Source organism: Bos mutus, chromosome 28 (genome assembly GCF_027580195.1).
Source record: "Bos mutus isolate GX-2022 chromosome 28, NWIPB_WYAK_1.1, whole genome shotgun sequence".
Classification (NCBI taxonomy): domain Eukaryota; kingdom Metazoa; phylum Chordata; class Mammalia; order Artiodactyla; family Bovidae; genus Bos; species Bos mutus.
Genome location: NC_091644.1, coordinates 8,310,073 through 8,334,051, shown reverse-complemented (window position 1 = coordinate 8,334,051; position 23,979 = coordinate 8,310,073). Strand labels below are relative to the sequence as shown.

At 41.2% G+C, this 23,979-nt stretch overlaps 1 protein-coding gene across 2 annotated transcripts in view; it reads left to right on the top strand.

The window, feature by feature from the left end:
* Positions 1–19,937, top strand: part of PARG (poly(ADP-ribose) glycohydrolase) — a 111,434-nt gene extending 91,497 nt beyond the window's left edge. For both annotated transcript variants that reach the window (XM_005900605.3, XM_070364592.1), the window contains exons 16-18: positions 5,743–5,848; positions 18,096–18,224; positions 18,906–19,937. In XM_005900605.3, the coding sequence (XP_005900667.1) occupies positions 5,743–5,848; positions 18,096–18,224; positions 18,906–19,060 (390 nt within the window). In that variant the 3' untranslated portion in view covers positions 19,061–19,937. The remainder of the gene's footprint in view (positions 1–5,742; positions 5,849–18,095; positions 18,225–18,905) is intronic.
* Positions 19,938–23,979: the final 4,042 nt, after the last annotated feature.

The window sequence follows — 23,979 nt, the reverse complement described above, 5'->3', positions numbered from 1 at the left end:
TAAGGATAATTTTAAGACTTAATATTACTTTATTCTCTTCTAAAAGGTTCTTTAGTTCAGTTCAGTTGCTCAGTCGTGTCTGGCTCTTCGACCCCTTGGACTGCAGCATGCCAGGCCTCCCTGTCCTTCACCAACTCCCAGAGTTTACTCAAACTCATGTCCATTGAGTTGGTGATGCCATCCAACCATCTCATCCTCTGTCATCCCCTTTTCCTCCCGCTTTCAATCTTTCCCAGCATCAGGGTCTTTCCAGTGAGTCAGATCTTTACATCAAGTGGTCAAAGTATTAGAGTTTCAGCTTCAGCATCAGTCCTTCCAGTGAATACTCAGGACTGATTTCCTTTAGGATGGACTGGTTGGATCTCCTTGCAGTCCAAGGGACTCTCAAGAGTCTTCTCCAACACCACAGTTCAGAAGCATCAATTCTTCGGTGCTCAGCTTTCTTTATAGTCCAGATATCACATCCATACATGACTACTGGAAAAACCATAGCTTTGACTAGATGAACCTTTGTTGGCAAAGTAATGTCCCTGCTTTTTAGTATGCTGTCTAGGTTGGTCCTAACTTTCCTTCCAAGGAGCAAGCATCTTTTAATTTCATGGCTGCAGTCACCATCTGCAGTGATTTTGGAGCCCCCAAAAGTAAAGTCTGTCATTGTTTCCATTGTTTCCCCATCTATTGCCGTGAAGTGATGGGACCAGATGCCATGATCTTCGTTTTCTGATTGTTAAGTTTTAAGCAACTTTTTCACTCTCCTCTTCCACTTTCATAAGAGGCTCTTTAGTTCTTCTTCGCTTTCTGCCCTAAGGGTGGTGTCATCTGCATATCTGAGGTTATTGATATTTCTCTTGGCAATCTTGATTCCAGCTTGTGCTTCATCCAGCCCAGCATTTCTCATGATGTACTCTGCATATAAGTTAAATAAGCAGGGTGACAATATACAGCCTTGACATACTCCTTTCCTGATTTGGAACCAGTCTGTTGTTCCATGTCCAGTTCTAACTGTTGCTTCTTGACCTGCATACAGATTTCTCAGGAGGCAGGTCGGGTGGTCTGGTATTCCCATCTCTTGAAGAATTTTCCAGAGCTTATTGTGATCCACACAGTCAAAGGCTTTGGCATAGTCAATAAAGCAGAAATAGATGTTTTTCTGGAACTCTCGCTTTTTTGATGATCCAGCACATATTGGCAATTTGATCTCTGGTTCCTCTGCCTTTTCTAAATCCATCGTGAACATCTGGAAGTTCACGGTTCACATACTGTTGTAGCCTGGCTTGGAGAATTTTGAGCATTACTTTGCTAGTGTGTGAGATGAGTGCAATTGTGTGGTAGTTTGAACAATCTTTGTCATTGCCTTTCTTTGGGATTGAAATGAAAACTGACCTTTTCCAGTCCTGTGGCCATTGCTGAGTTTTCCAAATTTGCTGGCATATTGAGTGCAGCACTTTCACAGCATCATCTTTCAGGATTTGAAATAGCTCAACTGGAATTCCATCACCTCCACTAGCTTTGTTTGTAGTGATGCTCCCTAAGGCCCACTTGACTTCAAACTCCAGGATGTCTGGCTCTAGGTGAGTGATCACACCATCGTGATTATCTGGGTCGTAAAGGTCTTTTTTGTGCAGTTCTTCTATGTATTGTTGCCACCTCTTCTTAATATCTCTGCCTCTCAGGTTCATACCGTTTCTGTCCTTTAAAAGACTCTAAAGGCACTTAAAACCCCGTGCTGCAGCCATGGGGTTGCAGACTTGGACGCCACTGAGCGACCGAGCACCTGGGCCTTGCTTGTGGCGCGTGGGGTCAGGTCCCTGACCGGGGATCACCCCCAAGCCTTCTGCATTGGGAGCGTGGAGTCTTAGGCACTGGGCTACCAGGGACTTCCCTTTAGGCACTTTTTATATTTATTTTTAAGAAATCACTGTATTCTGAAACATAAAATCATTATCAGTATGAACTATGTATTAGTTTGTTAGACAAATATGTTATATTGACTTAATATACAACTCCTTAGGACAGTAATTAAATTATTAATCTAGAAAACAGTATAATGTATTACACTATAATGAAGGGCATAATTTAGTGACATTCTCTTAGGCTAAAATTGGCTTTGCAGCCCGAGTTCTTCAGTTTGTGTCTGCTCGTGCATGTGTGTGGCAGGGATGTTTGCACAGAATATTCACCTGAATACCATCTATTTCCTGGGCCCAGTTCTGGGCCTGTAGGTTTTGAAAATTGTTTTCTTTGTTTCCTTTTTCAATTTCTTGGCTTCCTTCCCATATCTCTTTTTACCACTTCCCAGCTGGGCTCTAGTTTTTAATTGTAGATACCAGTATTTTCCTCCTGCCACTTGCTTCTCAAGGCTCCCCTCGGCAACCTTCAGGATTCCAAAATTCCCTCTCTTTTTACCTTCCCATCAAAACTCATTTCACTCAGTCATGTCCAACTCTTTGCAACCCCGTGGACTATATAGTCCATGGAACTCTCTAGGCCAAAATATTGGAGTGGGTAGCATCTCCCTTCTCCAGGGATCTTCCCAAACCAGAGACTGAACCCAGGTCTTCCACATTGTGGGCGGATTCTGTATGAACTGAACCACCAGGGAAGCCCAAGAACACTGGAGTGGGTAGCGTACCCCTTCTCCAGCAGATCTTCCCGACCCGGGAATTGAATCGGGGTCTCCTGCATTTCAGGCAGATTCTTTACCAACTGAGCTATCAGTGAAGCCCCATTCTGAGCAAGGAATATTTATTGGTATCTTCTACTTACTGAGGTTTGAATGCTTCTTCTTTTTCCCACTTTTAAGTAGTTTATTAGTAAAAAATAAATAGCTCTGTTATGGTGAATGTCAGGCTGTGATGAGAGTTTAATAAGCAAGGTTTCTTTTACTGCTCTGATTAATCTTCTCAAGTGCTGTGGCTCATGTGGAGAAATATTTGCTGCCAGTGTGGAGCTCTTGAGAACTCCTAGCACATTCCCCTATGAAGAAAGAACTTGACAATTCTTTTGCCATCTCTGTCATTACCTGATCTTTGTTTCTTACCAAAGAAGCTCAGTTATTATCCTGATTAGTGGCCCCATCCTGGTCTCTGACATGTGAGGGATCTCTCTCCTTACTGGGGAATGGAGAGAAGCAAGGGTTGTCCCTCTAAAGGGGACTCAGAGGAGTTTGCTGCTCCTCTCTGATTTCTGACCTTGGAAGTGGTCGGTTTAAACACAATAAAAGAATTTTGTAACAACAGCCAAGACATGGAAGCAACCCAAGTGCCATGCCCATCATCAGATAAATGGATAATGTATACAATGAAATATTACTCAACCATTAAAAAGAATGAAATTCTACCTTTTACAGCAATGTGGATGGGCCTAGAGAGTATTTATGCTTGATGAAATAAGAGAAAGACAAATACTATATGATATCACTTATATGTGGGCTTCCCTGGTGGCTCAGATGGTAAAGAATCCGCCGGCAATGCAGGAGACCTGGGTTTGATCCCTGGGTTGGAAAGACCCCTGGAGGAGGGCATGGCAACCCACTCCAGTATTCTTGCCTGGAGAATCCCCATGGACAGAGGAGCCTGGTTGGCTACAGTTCATGGGGTTACAAAGAGTCGGATATGACTGAGCGACTAAGCACAGCACAGCATCATTTACGTGTGGAATCTAAAAAGCAATACAGATGATGTATATGCAAAACAGACTCACAGATATAAACTAGTGGTTCTGTAAGGGGGTGGGGGGGGCATGTTAGGGCTATGGATTGAGAGATACACACTACATAAAATAGGAAAGCACAGGGAATTATAGCCATTATCTTGTAATAACTTTTAATAGAGTATAATCTGAAAATACTGAATCGCTTTGCTGTATACCTGAAACTAATATAATAAATCAATTAGACCTCTATAAAAAGGAACTTTGTATTTAATCATTAGTTACTCTTTTACCTATTTTACATCATTTAATTTCTATCTGATTACCTTTTTAAAGTTTTATTTTATTTGATCAAAACAAATGCAGGATAACTTCCGTTTTATAGTTTGTTTCTGTTGTGGCCATTTTTCAAGTTTTTTTTTTTAGTAAAATTGGTTAGGTTTTGCTTCTGATAATCTAAATATTTCAAATTCTCTGTTTTTTGGCTTTAGTTTTACTGAGCTATTTTTGCTTATTAAAGAAAGTTTAGCCCAGATATGTAGAGATAGCAGTATTGGAAGAGACTAAAGTCGTTCTGATGGCATAAAGCAGAAAACATTAACTAGGAGGCTAACAAGTTTCCCTCCTCACCGGGGCATGTTTGCAGACTTGGGCAGGAAAGCAATGGCAAAGTTGTGTCTCTTCTGATGGAAAGTCTATTCCCTTTGTTGGCATGAAGGCAGAGAATCTGTCTCTTTCAAGAAGAATCTGCTGAGAAAAATTGAGCTCTTTGAGAGTTTTGACCTGAAAGAGATTTTCAAAAGCTCTGTGCATCTGATTATACAGGTAGTTTGTGAGCTCTAGTGGAAACTCTGTGCCACAGCATTGAATAATGGTCTGGTACCAACTTATAATTAACGTCTGCCAGGATTTACAGCCTTTGAGGAGGTGGGAGAAATAGCCTTGTTAATCCATCCAGACAGTGTGTCAAATAAATTTTTATACCTTTGTAGCAACTTCAGAGTGCGATTTACAGTATTACGTGTGGGTTTCGTAGAAGCATCTTTCTTTATCCTTGGTTTTTCTCTGGGAACATCTGTCACACATGGTTCTTTTTATTTTATTTACTATTATGCATAAGATATATTTCAGGCTTTGCTTGGTACTTGAGAAAGCCCAGGGGATATTTGCTTTGCTATTATATTAAACCTCTTAACATAGTCTGATAGTTTCAGAAAACTAAGAACCCTTAGGAGGCAGAAAGACCAACTAGCCTGACAGCAAAGAAATGGAAATCAGAAACTCTAGGACCTTAAACTGCAATCTTCTCATATATAAAATGAGCTGTTCATTTAATTAATATGCAGCCAGCATCCTCAGGATATACTGTACTTTTTGCAGGTAACTGGCAGATTTTAAAATAAAATAATCTAGCTTAAAATACAGCTGTGAAACTAGAGTCTTGGAGCTGGAAGGGATTTTAAAGGTTATCTTATAGCCAGGCATAGGAGTCCCTTTTATATATAGGGACTCATTTTATATATAGTCGCTTAAGTGTTTCAGTGGCAAGAAGCACATTTAAAAGCTAACCACAGTTATTAATCTAGCCCCAATAATTCAGAGAGTGCTGAGGAAGCATAATAGTAATAACTCTTTACTGTAATGAAAAATAATAATCAAAAGTTTTCAAATAAAACACTGTCTTAAATGCCTTTCTGTCCATTAGCCCCTCATAGTTCATAACTGGAATCCCATTAATTCTTGAAATATCTCTGATACTTTCATTTATATTTGTTTGAACTGGGGAAGGGGGAAAACTGAGACCCCCTTAAGGGGGTATTGGCTTTGGGGCTTTGATTTGCCCAGCATCAGAGCAAATCAGTAATTAGAACTGATCATTTCTTACTCTCTTCCTTCTGTTATCCCAGGATTTTTTCTTTTTTCCCCCTCTCCTTTGGCCCCTAGGGAAAAAAGGGAGAGAGAGAGAGAGAGAGAGAGAGAGAGAGAGAGATAACATAAGCTTGATAATGGATACTGATCCTAGACCATCAGTCAGAAATACTGCTAGTGTCTAGTCACTCACATTGCTTTGATGTTTCTTTCATCCTTCAGGCTTACTGTGGATTTCTTCGTCCTGGAGTTTCTTCAGAGAACCTGTCTGCAGTGGCTACAGGAAACTGGGGCTGTGGTGCCTTTGGGGGTGATGCTAGACTAAAAGGTGAGTGAGTCAGTTGTTATAAGAAGGATAATAGTTTTTTGATTAAGGATTAGAGTTAATCCTTCTAACCAGATTTCTATTGGTCTATCATAATAAGGGACCACAAAAATCTAAAAGAAAAGAAAAAGAATATTTGATACAATCGTTTTTTTATTATGTATGCAGGAATCTGTATTTTTATTTTTAAATCTGTATTTTTATTCCCTGCAGAGGTCACTTATGTCTTTGATCTATCAGACACAGCATTTAGTTGAATAAAGAGGCCAAAATGACTGTGAAGTTTCAACCCAAACCACCCACGCAAGCACATCCCTTTACGGTAGTGAGTTTTACGGACAGAGCTGTTTCACTGAGTGACTCGTTCATTCACCAGACTTACGGCAGGTCTGCCACTCTCTAGGCACGGTGGTAGGTTCTGAGAATACAAAGGTGAATAAGAGGTGGTCCCTGCTTTGGAATTCACGGTCTAGCATATGAGAGGGAGGCATGGACAAATGCAACATACAGAAAGGAGAGCTTTAATAGAGGTGCGTGAAGTGCGGGCATGCAGCCCGGGAGAGCTGCGTGAGGAGGCATTTGGTGCTCCAGAAGGATGAACATTTCTTGCACTTCAGGTTTGTACCTATCAACGGAGCTGTTGGTTATTTTTCATATTATGACATTTTTTTTCCTCTCAAGAGTATCAGTTATAGAAAACAGTATTATATTATTACTTAGGATGGCTACTATTCTGTGTCAGCCCAGCTGGTCTGACACAAGCTGAGGGTGCTGCAGTACAGCCCTGACACTTCTTGGAGTCAGTGCAGACCCCACCAGGCACGGGCATGCCTCCTCCGCTAGACCACCCCTCCTTCAGGCTCCAGCTGCAAGTCTGAGGCTGGGCTGTCCTGCGGGGACCACCTGCACCTCTGATCAGCCAGCTACCAGTGGGGAGGTTCCCTCAAGCCCCTAAGGAACTCACAGAACCCAGGAAGGTGCTGTGACAATTGTGTTACAAAGGATATACATAGGGTGAGATGGGGACGGAATACAGAGCTTCCGTGCCCCACCCCTGTGGTGTCAAAACATATAACTTTCCCAGCACATGAATGTGTTTGTTAGGCAGCTCCACCAACCTTTGGTGTCCAGAGTTTGTATGTGGGCTTCATTACATGGGTGCCATTGGCCATCACTGGCCATGCTCCAGCTCTCCCTCTCCCTAGAGTTCAGTGACTGAAAGCACAATCCTCAAGCAGTTAGAGGCCCACTGGCAGTCACTGTCACCAGCGTAACAAATACCCTGTCACTCAGGTCAGTTCAGTTCAGTCACTCAGTTCTGTCCAACTCTTTGTGACCCATGGACTGCAGCACGCCAGGCCTCCCTGTCCATCACCAACTCCCAGAGTTCACTCAAACCCATGTCCATTGAGTCGTGATGACATCCAACCATCACATCCTCTGTCGTCATCCTGTTCTCCTGCCCTCAATCTTTCCCAGTATCGTGTCTTTTCAAATGAGTCAGTTCTTCGCATCAGGTGGCCAAAGTATTGGAGTTTCAGCTTCAAAATCAGTCCTTCCAATGAAAACCCAGGACTAATTTCCTTTAGGATGGACTGGTTGGATCTCCTTGCAGTTCAAGGGACTCTCAAGAGTCTTCTCCAACACCATAGTTCAAAAGCATCAATTCTTTGGCGCTCAGCTTTCTTTATAGTCCAACTCTCACATCCATACATGACCACTGGAAAAACCATAGCTTTGACTCAGGAAATGGCAAAGGTTTTAAAGCTCCTGCCAGGAACCCAGGACAAAAATCTGACAGATTTTTTGTTTATACTACAGTTGACAAAGTAACAAGAAAACAAAGCAAATATAAAACAGCCAACTGGCCTTGATAGCTAAACTATGGATAGTTTAGCTAGACAGATACAGATGAAATCCTTCTCAAATCCTTCTCCTTGGGAATTTCTCTGTAACAGTTCGTGCAGTCATTTTACGTTAGTGGAATCATACTGTGTATGCTATGCTCTGACCTCCTCTTTTAGAAAGCCCTATAGTCTCATGATGGCTTGCAACACCAAAAACTGTCCGCAGTTTTTAATAGCTACGTAGTATTCTGTTGTATGTACCTCATATGCCATTGTTTATTTCACCAATTCTCCATTCATAGTTTTTTTTATTTTATATAAGCAATACTATAATATATAATTATATATGTTATACATAATTATTTTCTTAGGGTTAATTCCTAGAAGTGAAATTAATGACTCAAAGGACAGGGATACAACATATTTTAATATTTACCACAAACTGTTCTTCTGAAAGGCAGTATCAATTTACAGTGTCTTCTTTGCAAAGGCGATCTCACCACTGTAGGGTTTTTTCAATCTTCTTAATTTCTCTGAGGTTCAGTAGTTTTCATATGTTTTATTGGTCATTTTTGTTTTGCGAATTGCTTGTTCATGTCATCTGCCCATTTAGCTTTTAGTCAGCAGATTTGGTTTTCATTGGCTTGTAATAACTCTTTGTATATTAAGAAATATTAATTATCTGTCATCCAACTTAGCAACTGAATAACATATGTTACAGGTATTTTTCTCTGTTTTTTCATTTATTTCAGCCTGTTGAGTTGTGATCAGCCTGTTGTCCTATAGGGTTAATTTTTATGTGTTTACATTTTTGTGACACGCTTAAAAAAATTTCTTCTATTCCTTATTCTAAAGACTTTCACAGACATTTTCTTCATATTCAAAAATAAAAACCACATTATTAGTTTCAGTGTTTTGAATGTCTGTAGGAGAAAGAATTTCTGGTTTTTATTTTATGAAATTCTTTATCATCCTGAATTTGTTTGAGGAAACCTGTTTTTCACTCTGGACTTATTGATCTTATGACAGACACTTTTTTCTGTTTTTCTCTTAAGTAAAATAAATGAGTAGATTCACATCATCAATCCAGAAGCCAGGTCTGCCACAAGCCTTGGTCATTTGTGATGGACAATTTGAGAAGCTTTATAAATGTGTTCATTTTGTTTCTTTTCTTTATGGTGTAAAAAAGCCTTTCAGACTGCAGTTTTGCTTGCTCTGGTGACTATTGAGGGTAGTATTCCAAGATTTTCATTGTGTAATTTATTTTCACAATTATCAACAATTTCTGTTGTGAGCATGTTTTTTTCCAGTTTTATTAAAAAATAATTGACATACAGAACTATAAAGTTGAAGATGTCCAACATAATGATTTGACTTACATCATGAAATTAGTATCAAGTAGGTTTAGTGAATATCCATCATCTTATACAGAGGCAACATTAAAGAAGTAGAACAATTTTTTTTCCTTGTGATGAGAATTCTCAGGATTTATTCTCCCTTGCAACTTTCATTTATGATGTACAGCAGTGTTAATTATCTTTATCATGTTGTACATCACATTCCTAGTACTTATTTATCTTGTAACTGAAGTCTGTACCTTTTGGCTACCTTCATTTAATTCGCTCTCCCCCCACCTCCTACCTTTGGTAGCCAGAAATCTGATCATATTTCCCTGTGCCTTTATTTGTCTTTAAAGTATGATTGGCCTACAGCTCTGCTAGTTCTTGGTACACAACAGTGATTCTGTGTTTCTATACATTTCAAAACGATCTCCATGATAAGTCTGGTTGTCTTCTGTCACCATGCGAAGACCTTACATAACGGCCAACTGTTTTCCCTACACTGTACGTTCATACCCATGACCCCCTCCCGCCTCCCTTCTGGCAGCCGCCTGTCTGTTCTCTGTATTTGTTACTGTTTCTGTTTGATTAGGTTTGTTCATATTTTTTGTTTTTAGATTCAGCCCATAAGTGAAATCGTACAGTATTTGTCTTTGGTTTATTTCACTTAGGATAATACACTGTGCTGCTTCTGCTAAGTCGCTTCAGTCGTGTCCGACTCTGTGTGACCCCATAGACGGCAGCCCACCAGGCTCCCCCGTCCCTGGGGTTCTCCAGGCAAGAACCCTGGAGTGGGTTGCCGTTTCCTTCTCCAATGCATGAAAGTGAACAGTGAAAGTGAAGTCGCTCAGTCGTGGCCGACTCCCAGCGACCCCATGGCCTGCAGCCCACCAGGCCCCTCCGTCCGTGGGACTTTCCAGGCAAGAGTACTGGTCTGGGTCCATCCATGTTGTTGCGTAGGGCAAGATTTCATTGTTCTTTCATGGCCAAGTAGTAGTTCCTTGTATATATATACACACCACATCTTTATCCACTCATCTACTGATGAGCACGTAGGTTGCCTCCATATTTGTGAACAATGCTGCACTGAACGCAGGGTACATACGTCTTACAAGTTGCATTCAAGTTGTCTGCAGAGAGTGGAATGGCTATTATTGGACTTCAGAGATACCACTGAGTTAATGGATCTGGGAAATGGCTCTGGGAACTTTTTTTTAACTCTCTGGGAGTTGCCGATAACCAGCCAGGTTTAAGAAATACTGCGTTCTGTGCTTTAGTGTTGCATAGTCACCCTTCAATCTGTGGCCTCATTTCTAAGATGAGGAAACCAAGGTTTTATGCAGAGGCTAATAAAACTGCCCAAAGAAACACAGCTAACAATCAGAACCAGCATGCATATTTGGCCTATTTTCCTCAAAAACCAGTACTGTGGTTGTGGTTGTGATTAGACAACATGCTGAAAGCATTCTGTGTTGTACTAAGTGCTTTCCTTAGATGTATTAGTTCATCACAGCCTACTAGGTATGAGGTATTTTTGTCTTTGTGACGTAACTGAGGCAACGAGGTCAATAGCCTCAGGTCACAAGGGTAGCAAGTGGCAGGACTAGGATTCAAACCAGGATTGACACCCAAGAGTTCAGTGTCTGTGCTTTTACAATCTCATCTGTATTGGCCACAAACTCTGTATCTAGATTTAGATTTGGAAATTGCCACTCTAGAAATGGTGGCTGAATTCTTGATGTGAGTACTATTCAGGCACCAAAGATTGAGGCTTTCATAATATCCACTGGAGGATTGGGAGTGGTTGGGAGGGTCACATGGTGAAGTCGCTCAGTCGTGTCCGACTCTTTGCGACCCCATGGACTATAGCCTACCAGGCTCCTCTGTCCATGGGATTTTCCAGGCAATAGTACTGGAGTGGGTTGCCATTTCCTTCTCCAGGGGATCTTCCGACCCAGGGATCAAACCCGGGTCTCCCACATTGTAGACAGACGCTTAACCATCTGAGCCACCAGGGTCACAGGTACCAAGGTTAGAAACAGTAGCCAGGGCCTCCCTAGTGGGCCAGCAGTTACGAGTCCACCTTGCAGTGTAGGGCACACAAGTGTGATCCCTGGTCCAGGAAGATCCCATGTGCCACCGGGCAGCTAAGCCTCTGGGCCATAACTACTGAGCCTGTGCTCTAGAGCCTGCGAGCCCCAGCTGCTGAAGTCCAAGCACTCCAGAGCCCGTGCTCTGCAACAAGAAAAGCCACCTCAGTGAGAAACCTGTGGGCTGCAGCTGTAGTCCCCGCTTGCCACAACCAGAGAAAGCCCACATGCAGGAATAAAGACCCAGTGCAGCCAAAAGTAAACAATAATACTTTATTTTATATATATATTTAAAATCGGAGGAGGCAATGGCACCCCACTCTAGTACTCTTGCCTGGAAAATCCCATGGACGGAGGAGCCTGGTAGGGCTGCAGTCCATGGGGTTGCTAAGAGTCGGACACGACTGAGCGACTTCACTTTCACTTTTCACTTTCATGCATTGGAGGAGGCAATGGCAACCCACTCCAGTGTTCTTGCCTGGAGAATCCCAGGGACAGCAGAGCCTGGTGGGCTGCCGTCTATGGGGTCACACAGAGTCGGACACGACTGAAGTGACTTAGCATAGCGTAGCGTATATTTAAAATAAAAACAGTAGCCAGAGTGCAAGACCAATTAGAAAATAAGAGTTGGCCTAGAAGAGTGAGCAAAATGCTCCAGGGCTGGTAAACATGTTTGAGCTTTCATAGTAATCAAGACATGACCTCACAAAACAACTTGGGTTTCATGAGAAGGACATGAGTAACACTTTCAAATCTATACTAGCTTCCTGCTAGTATGTATTTAAATAATGTAAATAAACAATTTGAGGAAATTCCTCTAACAGACATGTGGTAGGTTGGCTTGGAGCGTAGCAGGATGGCGTGGCATGGCAGCTTTCCAACAGAGTGGGTGAGGGAGAGCCCTGGGTCAGGCCACCCCGTTCAGATTGCAGCTCCACCACTTTCTGGCTGTGTGACCTTAGACAAGTTGCTTAATCTTTTGATGCCCTTATTTCCTGATTTTCAAAATGGAGATAATGCTAATATTTACTCAGTTTTTGTAAGGATTGAGTTAATCTTTGTGAATCTTGAGCTTATCCTTGAAAAGCTGCTAGAACATTCCACATGCTACAGTACAGAGCTGTGTTAGCAGCTGTTACTGATGTTACCTGTTGATGGCCTCAGACAATACCTGTGTACAGGTATCCATGCTTTTACTCATTTTTTGTTCGGTTCATTTGTTTTGAGATGACACTGTGACCGGTTTTTGATATTAGTGTAGTGTGTGTGAGTCGCTGAGTCGTGTCCAACGCTTTGCGACCCCATGGAATGCAACCCGACAGACTCCTCTGTCCATGGAATCCTCCAGGCAAGAATACTGGAGTGAGTTGCCATTCCCTTCTCCAGGGTATCTTCCTGACCCAGGGATCAAACCTGGGCCTTCTGCATTGCAGGTGGATTCTTTACCATCTGAACTACCAGGGAAGCCTTTTTTGATTATTCATACTTATTTGAAAATTTTATTGCTTAAGATTGATGCCAAAAAGAAAATTAAAACCAAACTCCCTGCAGGTTAGTTTAAGTGATTATTTTGGCACCTAGTTGTGCTTGAATTTGGGATTTGATGCTTTTGCATCGTTCTTGGAATCAGTCCACACATCCTATTAGGTCTGTGATTTATTCTCATCTAACTTGTGATGCAGGCGAGTTCACTTAAATCGTGAGACATAATTGTCTAGATGCGCAAAGACCTTGGCGATATAGTCAGGTCTGAAGACAGTTTTGTTTAAAATGATCTTTTGTTAGTGATTACTGATGGGTTTAAGGTCAAGATTGTTATATTTCTGAAAATTTACTCTGTGTATTTATAGTCTAATATCCAATGCAAGAAGAAAAGCTGTAATAGAGGCTATGGAATTCCATACCCTGAAAGAGTCTTTAGGGACGATCTGATTTGACTTCCTCTTTGCATAGATGGGGAAAATGCAGGCAAGAGAGTTAAGTGACTTGGCCAAAGTCCTAGAGCTTAGGTAGCTAGCAGAAAAGTGAGGCCTGAGCTCAGGTCTTCAGTCTCCAGTCCGAGCTTGTCTGCCACATGCTTTTGTTATCATCTGACCCAAACAGAAACGGATGGGAAATAAGAATGTAATGTAAATTGGTTCTCTTATTAGGATTCAGCCTCTTTTTGGTAGGTCTGTGAAACTTAACTCTGTGAGCCTATCCACAGGGACAGAATGGCCTGTGAAGCATTTAGAAAATAAACTCTATAGGGAGAAAAAAATAAATAAATAAACACTATAGGGAGATACATTTTAAATGTTCTTATTAATATTTTATTTTCATAAATGACAAATGACCAGTGATCTAGTATTTCTGTATGTAAGGGGAGAACAAGACTAGAAGGACTTTTCTTTGGGTCTTTCTCTCCTCTTAATAGAAAATACAGATAAATTTCATTCAAACCAAAAGATAAGAAATACCTCTTGGTAGAAGAAGATTACAACATATTGGTTTTCATTTTTATATGTAGTTTAGGTTAATTAGGAACCTTTTAAAATTGAGTGTACTGAAGCTTTAATGTTGGCGTAAGTTGGTTGAGCAGTTTTAATTAAAATGTATCTGCATTTTGGGATCAGTTACTCCAAGATGAATGAGGCCTAGTCGTGGTGCCTCACATGTTATGCACACTCAATAAATATTAGTTTGGAAATTAGGAAATACTTTTGTATTCAGAGTCTTGTATGTGTTATAACATCTTAGATGCTTTCTCAAATCTGGGGATACTCAGCCATATCAAATATACTAGTTCAAAGTTTTTTATTTTAGTTTGATCTCCTTGCTGTCCAGGGGACTCCCAAGAGTCTTCTCCAACACCACAGTTCAAAAGTATCAATTCTTTGGCCTTCAGCTTTCTTTATGGTCCAACTCTCACATCCATACATGACTACTGGAGAAACCAAAGCTATGACTAGACGGACCTTTGTCAGTAAAGTAACATCTCTGCTTTTTAATATGCTATCTAGCTTCGTCATAGCTTTTCTTCCAAGGAGCAAGTGTCTTTTAATTTCATGGCTGCAGTGATTTTGGAGCTCAAGAAAATAGTCTTTCACTGTTTCCCCATCTATTTGCCATGAAGTGATGGGACCAGATGCCATGATCTTAGTTTTCTGATTGTTGAGTTTTAAGCCAACTTTTTCACTCTGCTCTTTCACTTTCATCAAGAGGCTCTTTCTTTAGTTCTTCTTCGCTTTCTGCCATAAGGGTGGTGTCATCTGCATATCTGAGGTTATTGATATTTCTCCTGGCAATCTTGATTCCAGTTTGTGCTTCATCCAGTCCAGCATTTCACATGATGTACTCTGCATAGAAGTTAAATAAGCAGGGTGACAATATACAACCTTGACATACTCCTTTTCCTATTTGGAACCAGTCTGTTGTTCCATGTCTGGTTCTAACTGTTGCTTCTTGGCCTGCATACAGATTTCTCAGGAGGCAGGTCGGGTGGTCTGGTATTCCCATCTCTTGAAGAATTTTCCACAATTTGTTGTGATCCACACAAAGGCTTTAGCATAGTCAATGAATAAGAAGCAAATGTTTTTCTGGAATACTCTAGCTTTTTCTATGATCCAACAGATGTTGGCAACTTGATCTCTGGTTCCTCTGCCTTTTCTAAATCCAGCTTGAACATCTGGGTTCTCGGTTCCCATACTGTTGAAGCCTGGCTTGGAGAATTTTGCGTATTACCTTGCTAGTGTGTGAGATGAGTCAGTTGCGCAGTACTTTGAGCATTCTTTGGCGTTGCCTTTCTTTGGGATTGCAATGAAAACTGACCTTTTCCAAACCTGTGGCCATTGCTGAGTTCTCCAAATTTGCTGGCACATTGAGTGAAGCACTTTCATGGCATCATCTTTTAGGATTTGAAATTCCAGCTCAGCTGGAATTCCATCACCTCCACTAGCTTTGATTGCAGTGATGCTTCATAAGGCCCACTTGACTTTGAACTCCAGGATGTCTGGCTCTAGGTGAGTGATCACACCGTCCTGGTCATCTGGGTCATGAGGATCTTTTTGGTATAGTTCTGTGTATTCTTGCCACTGTCCTTCATTGTGCCCATCTTTGCTTGAAATGTTCCCTTGGTATCTCTAATTTTCTTGAAGAGATCTCTAGGTTTTCCCATTTTATTGTTTTCCTCTATTTCTTTGCATTGATCACTTAGGAGGGTTTTCTTATCTCTCCTTGCTATTCTTTGGAGCTCTGCATTCAGATGCATATATCTTTCCTTTTCTCCTTTGCCTTTTGCTTCTCTTCTCAGCTATTTGTCAGACCTTCTCAGGCAACCAGTTTGCCTTTTGCATTTCTTCTTCTTGGGGAGAGTTTTGGTCCCCACCTCCTGTACAGTGTTACAGATCTCCACCCACAGTTCCTCAGGCCGCCTGTCAGATCTAATACTTTGAATCTGTTTCTCACTTCCACTGTACAAGTGTAAGGGATTTGATTTAGGTCCTACCTGACTGGTCTAGTGGTTTTCCCTACTTTCTTCAATTTAAGTCTGAATTTGGCAATAAGGAGTTCATCATCTGAGCCACAGTCAGCTCCCGGTCTTGTTTTTGCTGACTGTATACAGCTTCTCCATCTTCAGCTGCAAAGAATATAATCAATCTGATTTCAGTATTGACCATCTGGTGATGTCCATGTGTAGAGTCATCTCTTGTGTTGTTGGAAGAGGGTGTTTGAGATGAACAGCGCGTTCTCATGGCAGAACTCTGTTAGCCTTTGCCCTGCTTCATTTTGTACTCAAAAGCTAAACTTCTCTGTTACTCCAGGTGTTTCTTGACTTCCTACTTTTGCATTCTAGCCCCCTATGATGAAAATGACACACGTTTGAAGAACACAGCATTCGTTGCCTTTGTCTGCTCTTCCCTCATAATTAGGGTGAGGTGTGCATTCTGGATCAGCATAGCGCACAGGTGACTGTCTAGAGGCACTTGGTGGTCATCCGACTCCACTGGCGACATTAACTTTGGTCACCTAGTTATGGTGTTATCTGATTTTTCTACTGTAGTTATATACTGATATTTTTTCCTCCCTTGTAGTTAATAAGTGGTCTGTGGGAAGACGCTTTGAGACAAAATTTCCCTTAGGTTTAGCATCCTTTATTGATCTTTGCCTGATCCGGTCTTTGCCATGATGAATGCAGAAAAGGGTTATCTCATTCTAATATCTAACACTCCCTCTAGACTTACCAGTTAGGCTGTAGCTTTCTCACGTGAGCAGGAGCCCTTCCTCTCCATTTATTTATTATGTATTATCATTGTGGACTCAGTATTTTTTCAATGATTTGTAACTTACTACTATACATAATATTTTGGTGCTTCCCTCGCCCAGATTTGGCTAATAGATGCTCCTTCAAACTGGCTTCTATATCCTTAGGACAAGCAGTCCTCAATTTCTCCGCATCTGGTTTGCAGTACTTCTTCACTTCCTGGTATAAAACATTCTGGGTTTATCTTGTACCGACCCTGTCCCAACCGTGGAATCTAGTGTTCCTTGAGGAATCCAGCTCCTTTCAGGGGGAATGGCATTAGACCACTGTCTGGGCACTAGGGGTGCTAACTGCTGCTGGGATGTCTTCTTTTCGGCCCTTTCAGCAGACAAAACTAAGAAATACACATAGAAACACACACGGATGTTCATAGTTAAAAGTCGTGAGTACATACCGTGCCTTTCATTTCAATTGATAACCACAGAGTTACTTTTTTGTCTTTCCCATTCCATGTTTGTATGTCCCCTCTTCCATTCTGAGAACTATAACTCCCAGCAGCATCAACAAATCAACTCATTTTTTCAATCCTGAAATAAATTGTATTAATAGTCTCAGAATTGTTTCACCTGTACTGCTATGGTAAGCACATCTAACAAAGAAAGTCTGGGATTTGTTTGCAGTTCTTTCCTCCTTGTCCAAGACTGAGGGCATCTCAGCCACATACTGTGTTCATAGGTTACTTGGGCCAGTTCTTACGTTCGTTCTTCCCTTTTCCTTTCCCGGTAGTGCTTTTCCTTTGAAATAAAATTAGGCTCGTTTATTTCCATTTGCTTTCAGTTATAAGCTCCTCCCCACTCCCATTCTTAGCTTTTATGTTTTGAAGATGCTCTCAAAAATCAAAATTATATTTGATTATATTTATCCTCCATAGTGTTTTAATTCTATTCCCACCTCCCCTTTTATGAAGGAAAAGATGTTACTAGCAACAGGGCATTTATTGTACCTGTGTTCATTTTTGATATTTAAAATAAATTTTGTCTTTTGAAATTAAGATTATAAAGGAATTTAGTTTTTGGAAATGTACTCTAGGCTCAGTGATTTGTACCTCTGATTCCTGGGGACAGGGCTTCTCCGTGATTTTCCTATGCTAGCACACTGGAGTTTATGTCCAGTGTTATCAGTAACGTTCACTCCATGCTCTAGTGATTGGGTGGAGGTTGGAGTGTGGAAGGGACGGGGGTGTCTTCTGGAACCCATTTGGAGAACGCCTGCTTGCTGTAGAGTTCACAAAAGCAGTAGAACCTCCCAAGTACGTTGGTCGGGGAAAATCACAGACCTTTGATACAAAAAACCAGTGACTATGTAGTAAGATAAATCAAGCAAGCAAACACAAATTTTAGTTCCAGATTAATGTAAGTGGGGGAAAACCACTTGACCGCCTTAAGGGTGCTGCTTCAGATGCACCTTCCTCTGTTGTTTTCCCACAAAGGTGCTTATGTGGGAATTCTGTGGCTTAATGAGATTCTCAGTAGCATGTCTGGAAAGTCACACAACCAGATGATTTATATTCATCCTCTATTTGCCATTTCTAATAACGTGTATATTAGGCTTATAAATCTTTAATCCAGGATATAGCTATGGCATGCCAGCTATAATTTAGCTGGCTGAAAGAACTAAAGGTATCCTGATGGGAAGTGTCATAATATAGCTGTGTTTTCCTCTGTGCTTCAGCCTTAATACAGATCCTGGCAGCTGCTGTAGCTGAGCGAGATGTGGTTTATTTCACCTTTGGGGACTCAGAACTGATGAGAGACATTTACAGCATGCATACATTCCTCACTGAGAGGAAACTGACTGTTGGTAAGTAGGGATGGTTGGTGTATAGACGGATTGTACACCATCCAGGAGGAGCACTTGCTAACTCTGGTTAGATCCTAGTGGATAAGTAAGAATGGAAATGTGACTTCGGTGGGGTTGGGGGACAAGATCTCAGAGGGACAATGCTTGCAGACCTTATTTTTCTAGCAAAATTTCATCCTCAATATTCAATGAGTATGTCAGCTTATTAAATTAAGGCCAAGATGTTGGAGTTGGTGTCCATTTTTACTTTTGTGTGTATGGAAAACTGAATGAGGGGATGGTATTGAAAGGTACGTTAAAACCTGAGAGGCCATACTCTGAGGCATGTTTATCAGACAGCCCAGCAGACGCTCCTTCTACTGTGTTTCAGCTGGACCTGGGAGGCCTTCCTGTCATGGAGCTAAATGTAAAATTAAAGTCGCCACGAACTCTGAAAAGGATGCATGGACGATGTACCATGTATAGCCTGCTGTAATTATGAACTAATAAGTAGTTTCTTTAAGGTATTCAAAATGTTTAGCTTTATATCAGGAAAGCCTTCCAGGCTTATGGACCTCATGCTCTATTTTCAAAAGCCAAATTTGAGCAAATGTTATTTAGGATAGAACTGGGGTGTTCTGTAGTCGATTTATCTATCTACGTATCTTAATGTGCAAACTGGTCTGGCTTTCTGCTCTTCAGGAGAAGTATATAAGCTGCTGCTACGATATTACAATGAAGAATGCAGAAACTGCTCCACCCCTGGACCAGACATCAAGCTTTATCCATTCATATACCATGCAGTTGAGTCCTGTACACAGACCACCAACCAGCCGGGACAAAGGACTGGGGCCTGAGGAGCCAAGTGACTAGACGCTCCCCACTTGTGTAACAAGAAGGTGTGACGTGTGAACTGACATGATATCCATGTGTATATAATCCGCGTTTGTAGGCAAGGATGCAGTCCCTTCCGCCCATGCAGCTGTCAGTACATCTGCACCTCCTCCATCCCGACTTACATAGACTGAGACATACTTTGTTTCTTTTTTTTTCTATTTCAGCCCTGATTCTTTTATTTTTCTTTCTTTTGCCCATCAGACTTCTTGTGAAATTTCATCAGAGTTTGTGCTCAGCCTGGCAGGTGTCTTTTTTGATGCCTAAATATACAAATCACCTCTGCAGCTAGCAGATGCCACGGAAGGTGGTGGAACCCTAGGAGCTGTAACTGAGTCTGCTGCAGATCTCCCTGTGAGCCTCTCACCCCTACCCTGTTATCATTGTGGTGGTGGAGGTTTTTTGATTTTTGAAATAAGAGTTGGGTTTGTTAAATAATACAGATCTCCTAGGTTAAGAGTTTTATATTTAAGAATACTTTTCAAAAAGTTATTTTGAGATATCACCTTTATTTGTAATGGTAATTTGCCTGTCCCTTTTCCCCTGATCAATTTTTATTGACTGTTTTTGGAAATTGACCCAAATGAAAGGAAATATGAGAATAAGAGTTTCCCAAATGGTGTTTAAAAACAAACAGGTTCAAGACACGCGAAGGACCTCGTTTCCTGGGATTTTTTTTCTTTTTCTTTTTTTGAATTAGGATTATTGTTTGTTCCTTGGTGCTTGAGACATATTCATATAACCAAAGTTTAGGAACTGGGAACTTCGTGGTGATTTGTACATATTGAAGTTTCTCTGGTACTCAAAGGTTATGTAGTTAATAAATTTTCATTAACAAGTCATTTGTCAAACTCTTACATCATCTAATATATATATATACATATGTGTTCTTTTCTTTAAGTGTGTCTACATGCAAGCACATAAAATATAAATAAAACTGTAATTGTGGAAATGATTAGATTTAGGCTTTATTAGGGGCTCTGTTTAAAATCTTCTATTTAAAATTGTGTCCATTTAAAACAGGCAACAAGCATAAATAATAATGTCTCTCAGAAGTTAAAAAGCCAATGCCAGTTCTGTGCTAATTGAGAGCAGAGTTTAATCGCAAAAGCACTTATTATTTCTAAAGAAATTCTAAACCATACTATTGAAGTTCTAGCTTACAGTCAACTGTCAGGAAAAGCTGCTGCTAAGCTGCTAAGTCACTTCAGTCGTGTCCGACTCTGTGTAACCCCATAGACGGCAGCCCACCAGGTTCCCCCGTCCCTGGGATTCTCCAGGCAAGAACACTGGAGTGGGTTGCCATTTCCTTGTCCAATTCAGGAAAAGCTATTGGTGGTCAAATCCTATTAATAAGGAGTTTTAAGTAGATGGTCCTACACCTGGTATTAATATTGGCAGGGTAAAAAGGGGCCTTGGCCAGCATCTGCAGCTCTTTTTATTTATATACAGATGCTAATGGAATTTGGCACTGAAGTGCCTGAAGACCATCACTTGTCATTAATGAAGTTCTTTAAGATTTTTCATCATCTCTGAGTCCAAGATATCTGGCTTTTTTTCTACTGGTACTAAAATCCTTCACATTCTATGCTTTGGTTAAGCATTCATGGTATATTTCATTTCTTTTTATCTATCTCCATATTCTTTTCCTCTTATCCAGCCCCAAGACTAAGTGAACCGTTCTTTAAAATGTTACATGAACAGTTTAGGAGGTTCATGTGGTAGAGATATTAAATCCAGGTAAGACAACCCCCCCACCCCGAGCCTAATATCACAGCACACACATTCTACGACTCAGCTCTTAATGCTGAACAGGTTGGTGACCAGGCCATCTGACTGCCTTTCTCCTCTTGAGGGGTTTTCAAGAATAAAACCTGCCTACTTCTTTGTCTCAGTACATTCTTGAATTGTGACTGTGTGATCAACTGGAATGTACAGATAGAACTAATGTCCATTTTTTTGAGGTGGAGAGGGAGGTGGAAAGAACTGATTACTTTGTTCCTAAAGCATTAGTCGCTCAGTCATTTCCGACTCCGCTACCCCATGGACTGTAGCCCACCAGGCTCCTATGTCCGTGTGATTCTCCAGGCAAGAATACTGGAGTGGGTTGCCATTCCATTCTTCTGGGGATCTTCCCAACCCAGAGATTGAACCCAGGTCTCCCCCATTGCAGGCAGATTCTTTATCATCTGAGCCACCAGAGAAGCCCTTGTTCCCAAAGGCCTTCTATAAAAAGGAAAAAATCAGACATCTAATTAACATACCTATTTTAAGACATTTAGCAGCACCTTTTTGTTCTCTTTCATTAGGGATTATTGTTTTATTTCATGTTGTTTGCCCTTCTCGTCTTTAATCTATTGAGGCACGAAAGGATGTCTTTAGTGTAGAATTCTTAGGTTTTTACTATAATTCACTCACTTTTCACTTTCTGTCTGGCTCACTCGAATGTATAATAGTGGTTTAAGGACACAACGTGGAGTCATGGAAAAGGCGTGAGGTTTAAAATCAAGCAAGCTGGGTTCAAATGCTGACTGTATCCCTGGCTAACATTGTAACCTTCTCTAAATAAAGTGAAGGCTCTACTTAACTCATTTAGAAAATGGGCTATAAGTACCTATTGAGAGATCAGATCAGATCAGTCACTCAGTCGTGTCCGACTCTTTGCGACCCCATGAATCTCAGCACGCCAGGCCTCCCTGTCCATCACCAACTCCCGGAGTTCACGCAGACTCACCGTCCATCGAGTCAGTGATGCCATCCAGCCATCTCATCCTCTGTCGTCCCCTTCTCCTCCTGCCCCCAATCCCTCCCAGCATCAGAGTCTTTTCCAATGAGTCAACTCTTCGCATGAGGTGGCCAAAGTACTGGAGTTTCAGCTTTAGCATCATTCCTTCCAAAGAAATCCCAGGGCTGATCTCCTTCAGAATGGACTGGTTGGATCTCCTTGAAGTCCAAGGGACTCTCAAGAGTCTTCTCCAACACCACAGTTCAAAAGCATCAATTCTTCGGCACTCAGCCTTCTTCACAGTCCAACTCTCACATCCATACATGACCACAGGAAAAACCATAGCCTTGACTAGACGAACCTTTGTTGGCAAAGTAATGTCTCTGCTTTTCAATATGCTATCTAGGTTGGTCATAACTGTCCTTCCGGGGAGTAAGCATCTTTTAATTTCATGGCTGCAGTCACCATCTGCAGTGATTTTGGAGCCCAGAAAAATAAAGTCTGGCACTGTTCCCACTGTTTCTCCATCTATTTGGCATGAAGTGATGGGACCGGATGCCAAGATCTTCGTTTTCTGAATGTTGAGCTTTAAGCCAACTTTTTCACTCTCCACTTTCACTTTCATCTAGCGGCTTTTGAGTTCTTCTTCACTTTCTGCCATAAGGGTGGTGTCATCTGCATATATGAGGTTATTGATATTTCTCCCAGCAATCTTGATTACAGCTTGTGTTTCTTCCAGTCCAGCGTTTCTCATGATGTACTCTGCATATAAGTTAAATAAACAGGGTGACAATATACAGCCTTGACGAACTCCTTTTCCTATTTGGAACCAGTCTGTTGTTCCATGTCCAGTTCTAACTGTTGCTTCCTGACCTGCATACAAATTTCTCAAGAGGCAGATCAGGTGGTCTGGTATTCCCATCTCTTGAAGAATTTTCCACAGTTTATTGTGATCCACACAGTCAAAGGCTTTGGCATAGTCAATAAAGCAGAAATAGATGTTTTTCTGGAACTCTCTTGCTTTTTCTATGATCCAGTGGATGTTGGCAGTTTGATCTCTGGTTCCTCTGCCTTTTCTAAAACCAGCTTGAACATCAGGAAGTTCATGGTTCACATATTGCTGAAGCCTGGCTTGGAGAATTTTGAGCATTACTTTAGTGTGAGATGAGTGTAATTGTGCGGTAGTTTGAGCATGCTTTGGCATTGCCTTTCTTTGGGGTTGGAATGAAAACTGACCTTTTCCAGTCCTGTGGCCACTGCTGAGTTTTCCAAATGTGCTGGCATATTGAGTGCAGCACTTTCACAGCATCATCTTTCAGGATTTGGAATAGCTTAACTATTGAGAAATACTATACATAAAATGAACACAGGTCTGGCATATGGTTAGTTCTTAATAAATGCCAACTATTATAGTTGACCAGGAAACATTTATGGGGCACCTGTTGTATATTAGGGAGTGTGCTCATTGCTCTGTATATTTCAGCCCATTTTCCCACGGGCTAATAGATGCCCAGATTAGGGAATTACCATCTCAGCTCCAGGAGTTCATTCTGAAAGGAGACTTACCTTGTCATATGATAGAGCAAAAGCTTTGACACTCTTGATCTCTACCAGGTTCTCAATGTAGCATACTCTTCATCATGAATGACTAGTTATCAGTGGGGTATATTAAATAGTCTCAGAGAATTAACTCTTTTCTTGATGGTTGAAGTGACATTAAAGGCAGGGAGAATCAGTATTTAAAAGGGAGATTGTAAAGATCTAACCAAGCTCCAGGATTGCTATGTCGAATATATTCCAAAGCAGTATACAGTGCTTTGGATTCCAAACGTTAAGTTGCCCCACTCCAAGAGTACGACGGTACAAGACTTCACTGGATTAGACTCTTAAACACTTCAACAGGAAGAGAGGTAGCTCCATAGATTCTCACCTGTTTTCTTCCGTCTTCTCCAATCTGTGTGTTCATGGTTCATGTGTGTTTTGATCAAAGGAAGAAGTGAGTCCTGGGATGTCTGCTTCAAAGACAAGCAGAGATTTAGAAGGCTTGTATGTCCTCCTCTCAACCCTGTGGATCTGACCCAGTCCTTTGTCTGGAGGGAAGGGAAAGACCAGCCATTCCTGGAACTTGAGTTCAGGATATTTAATCCTGTTCTTTGG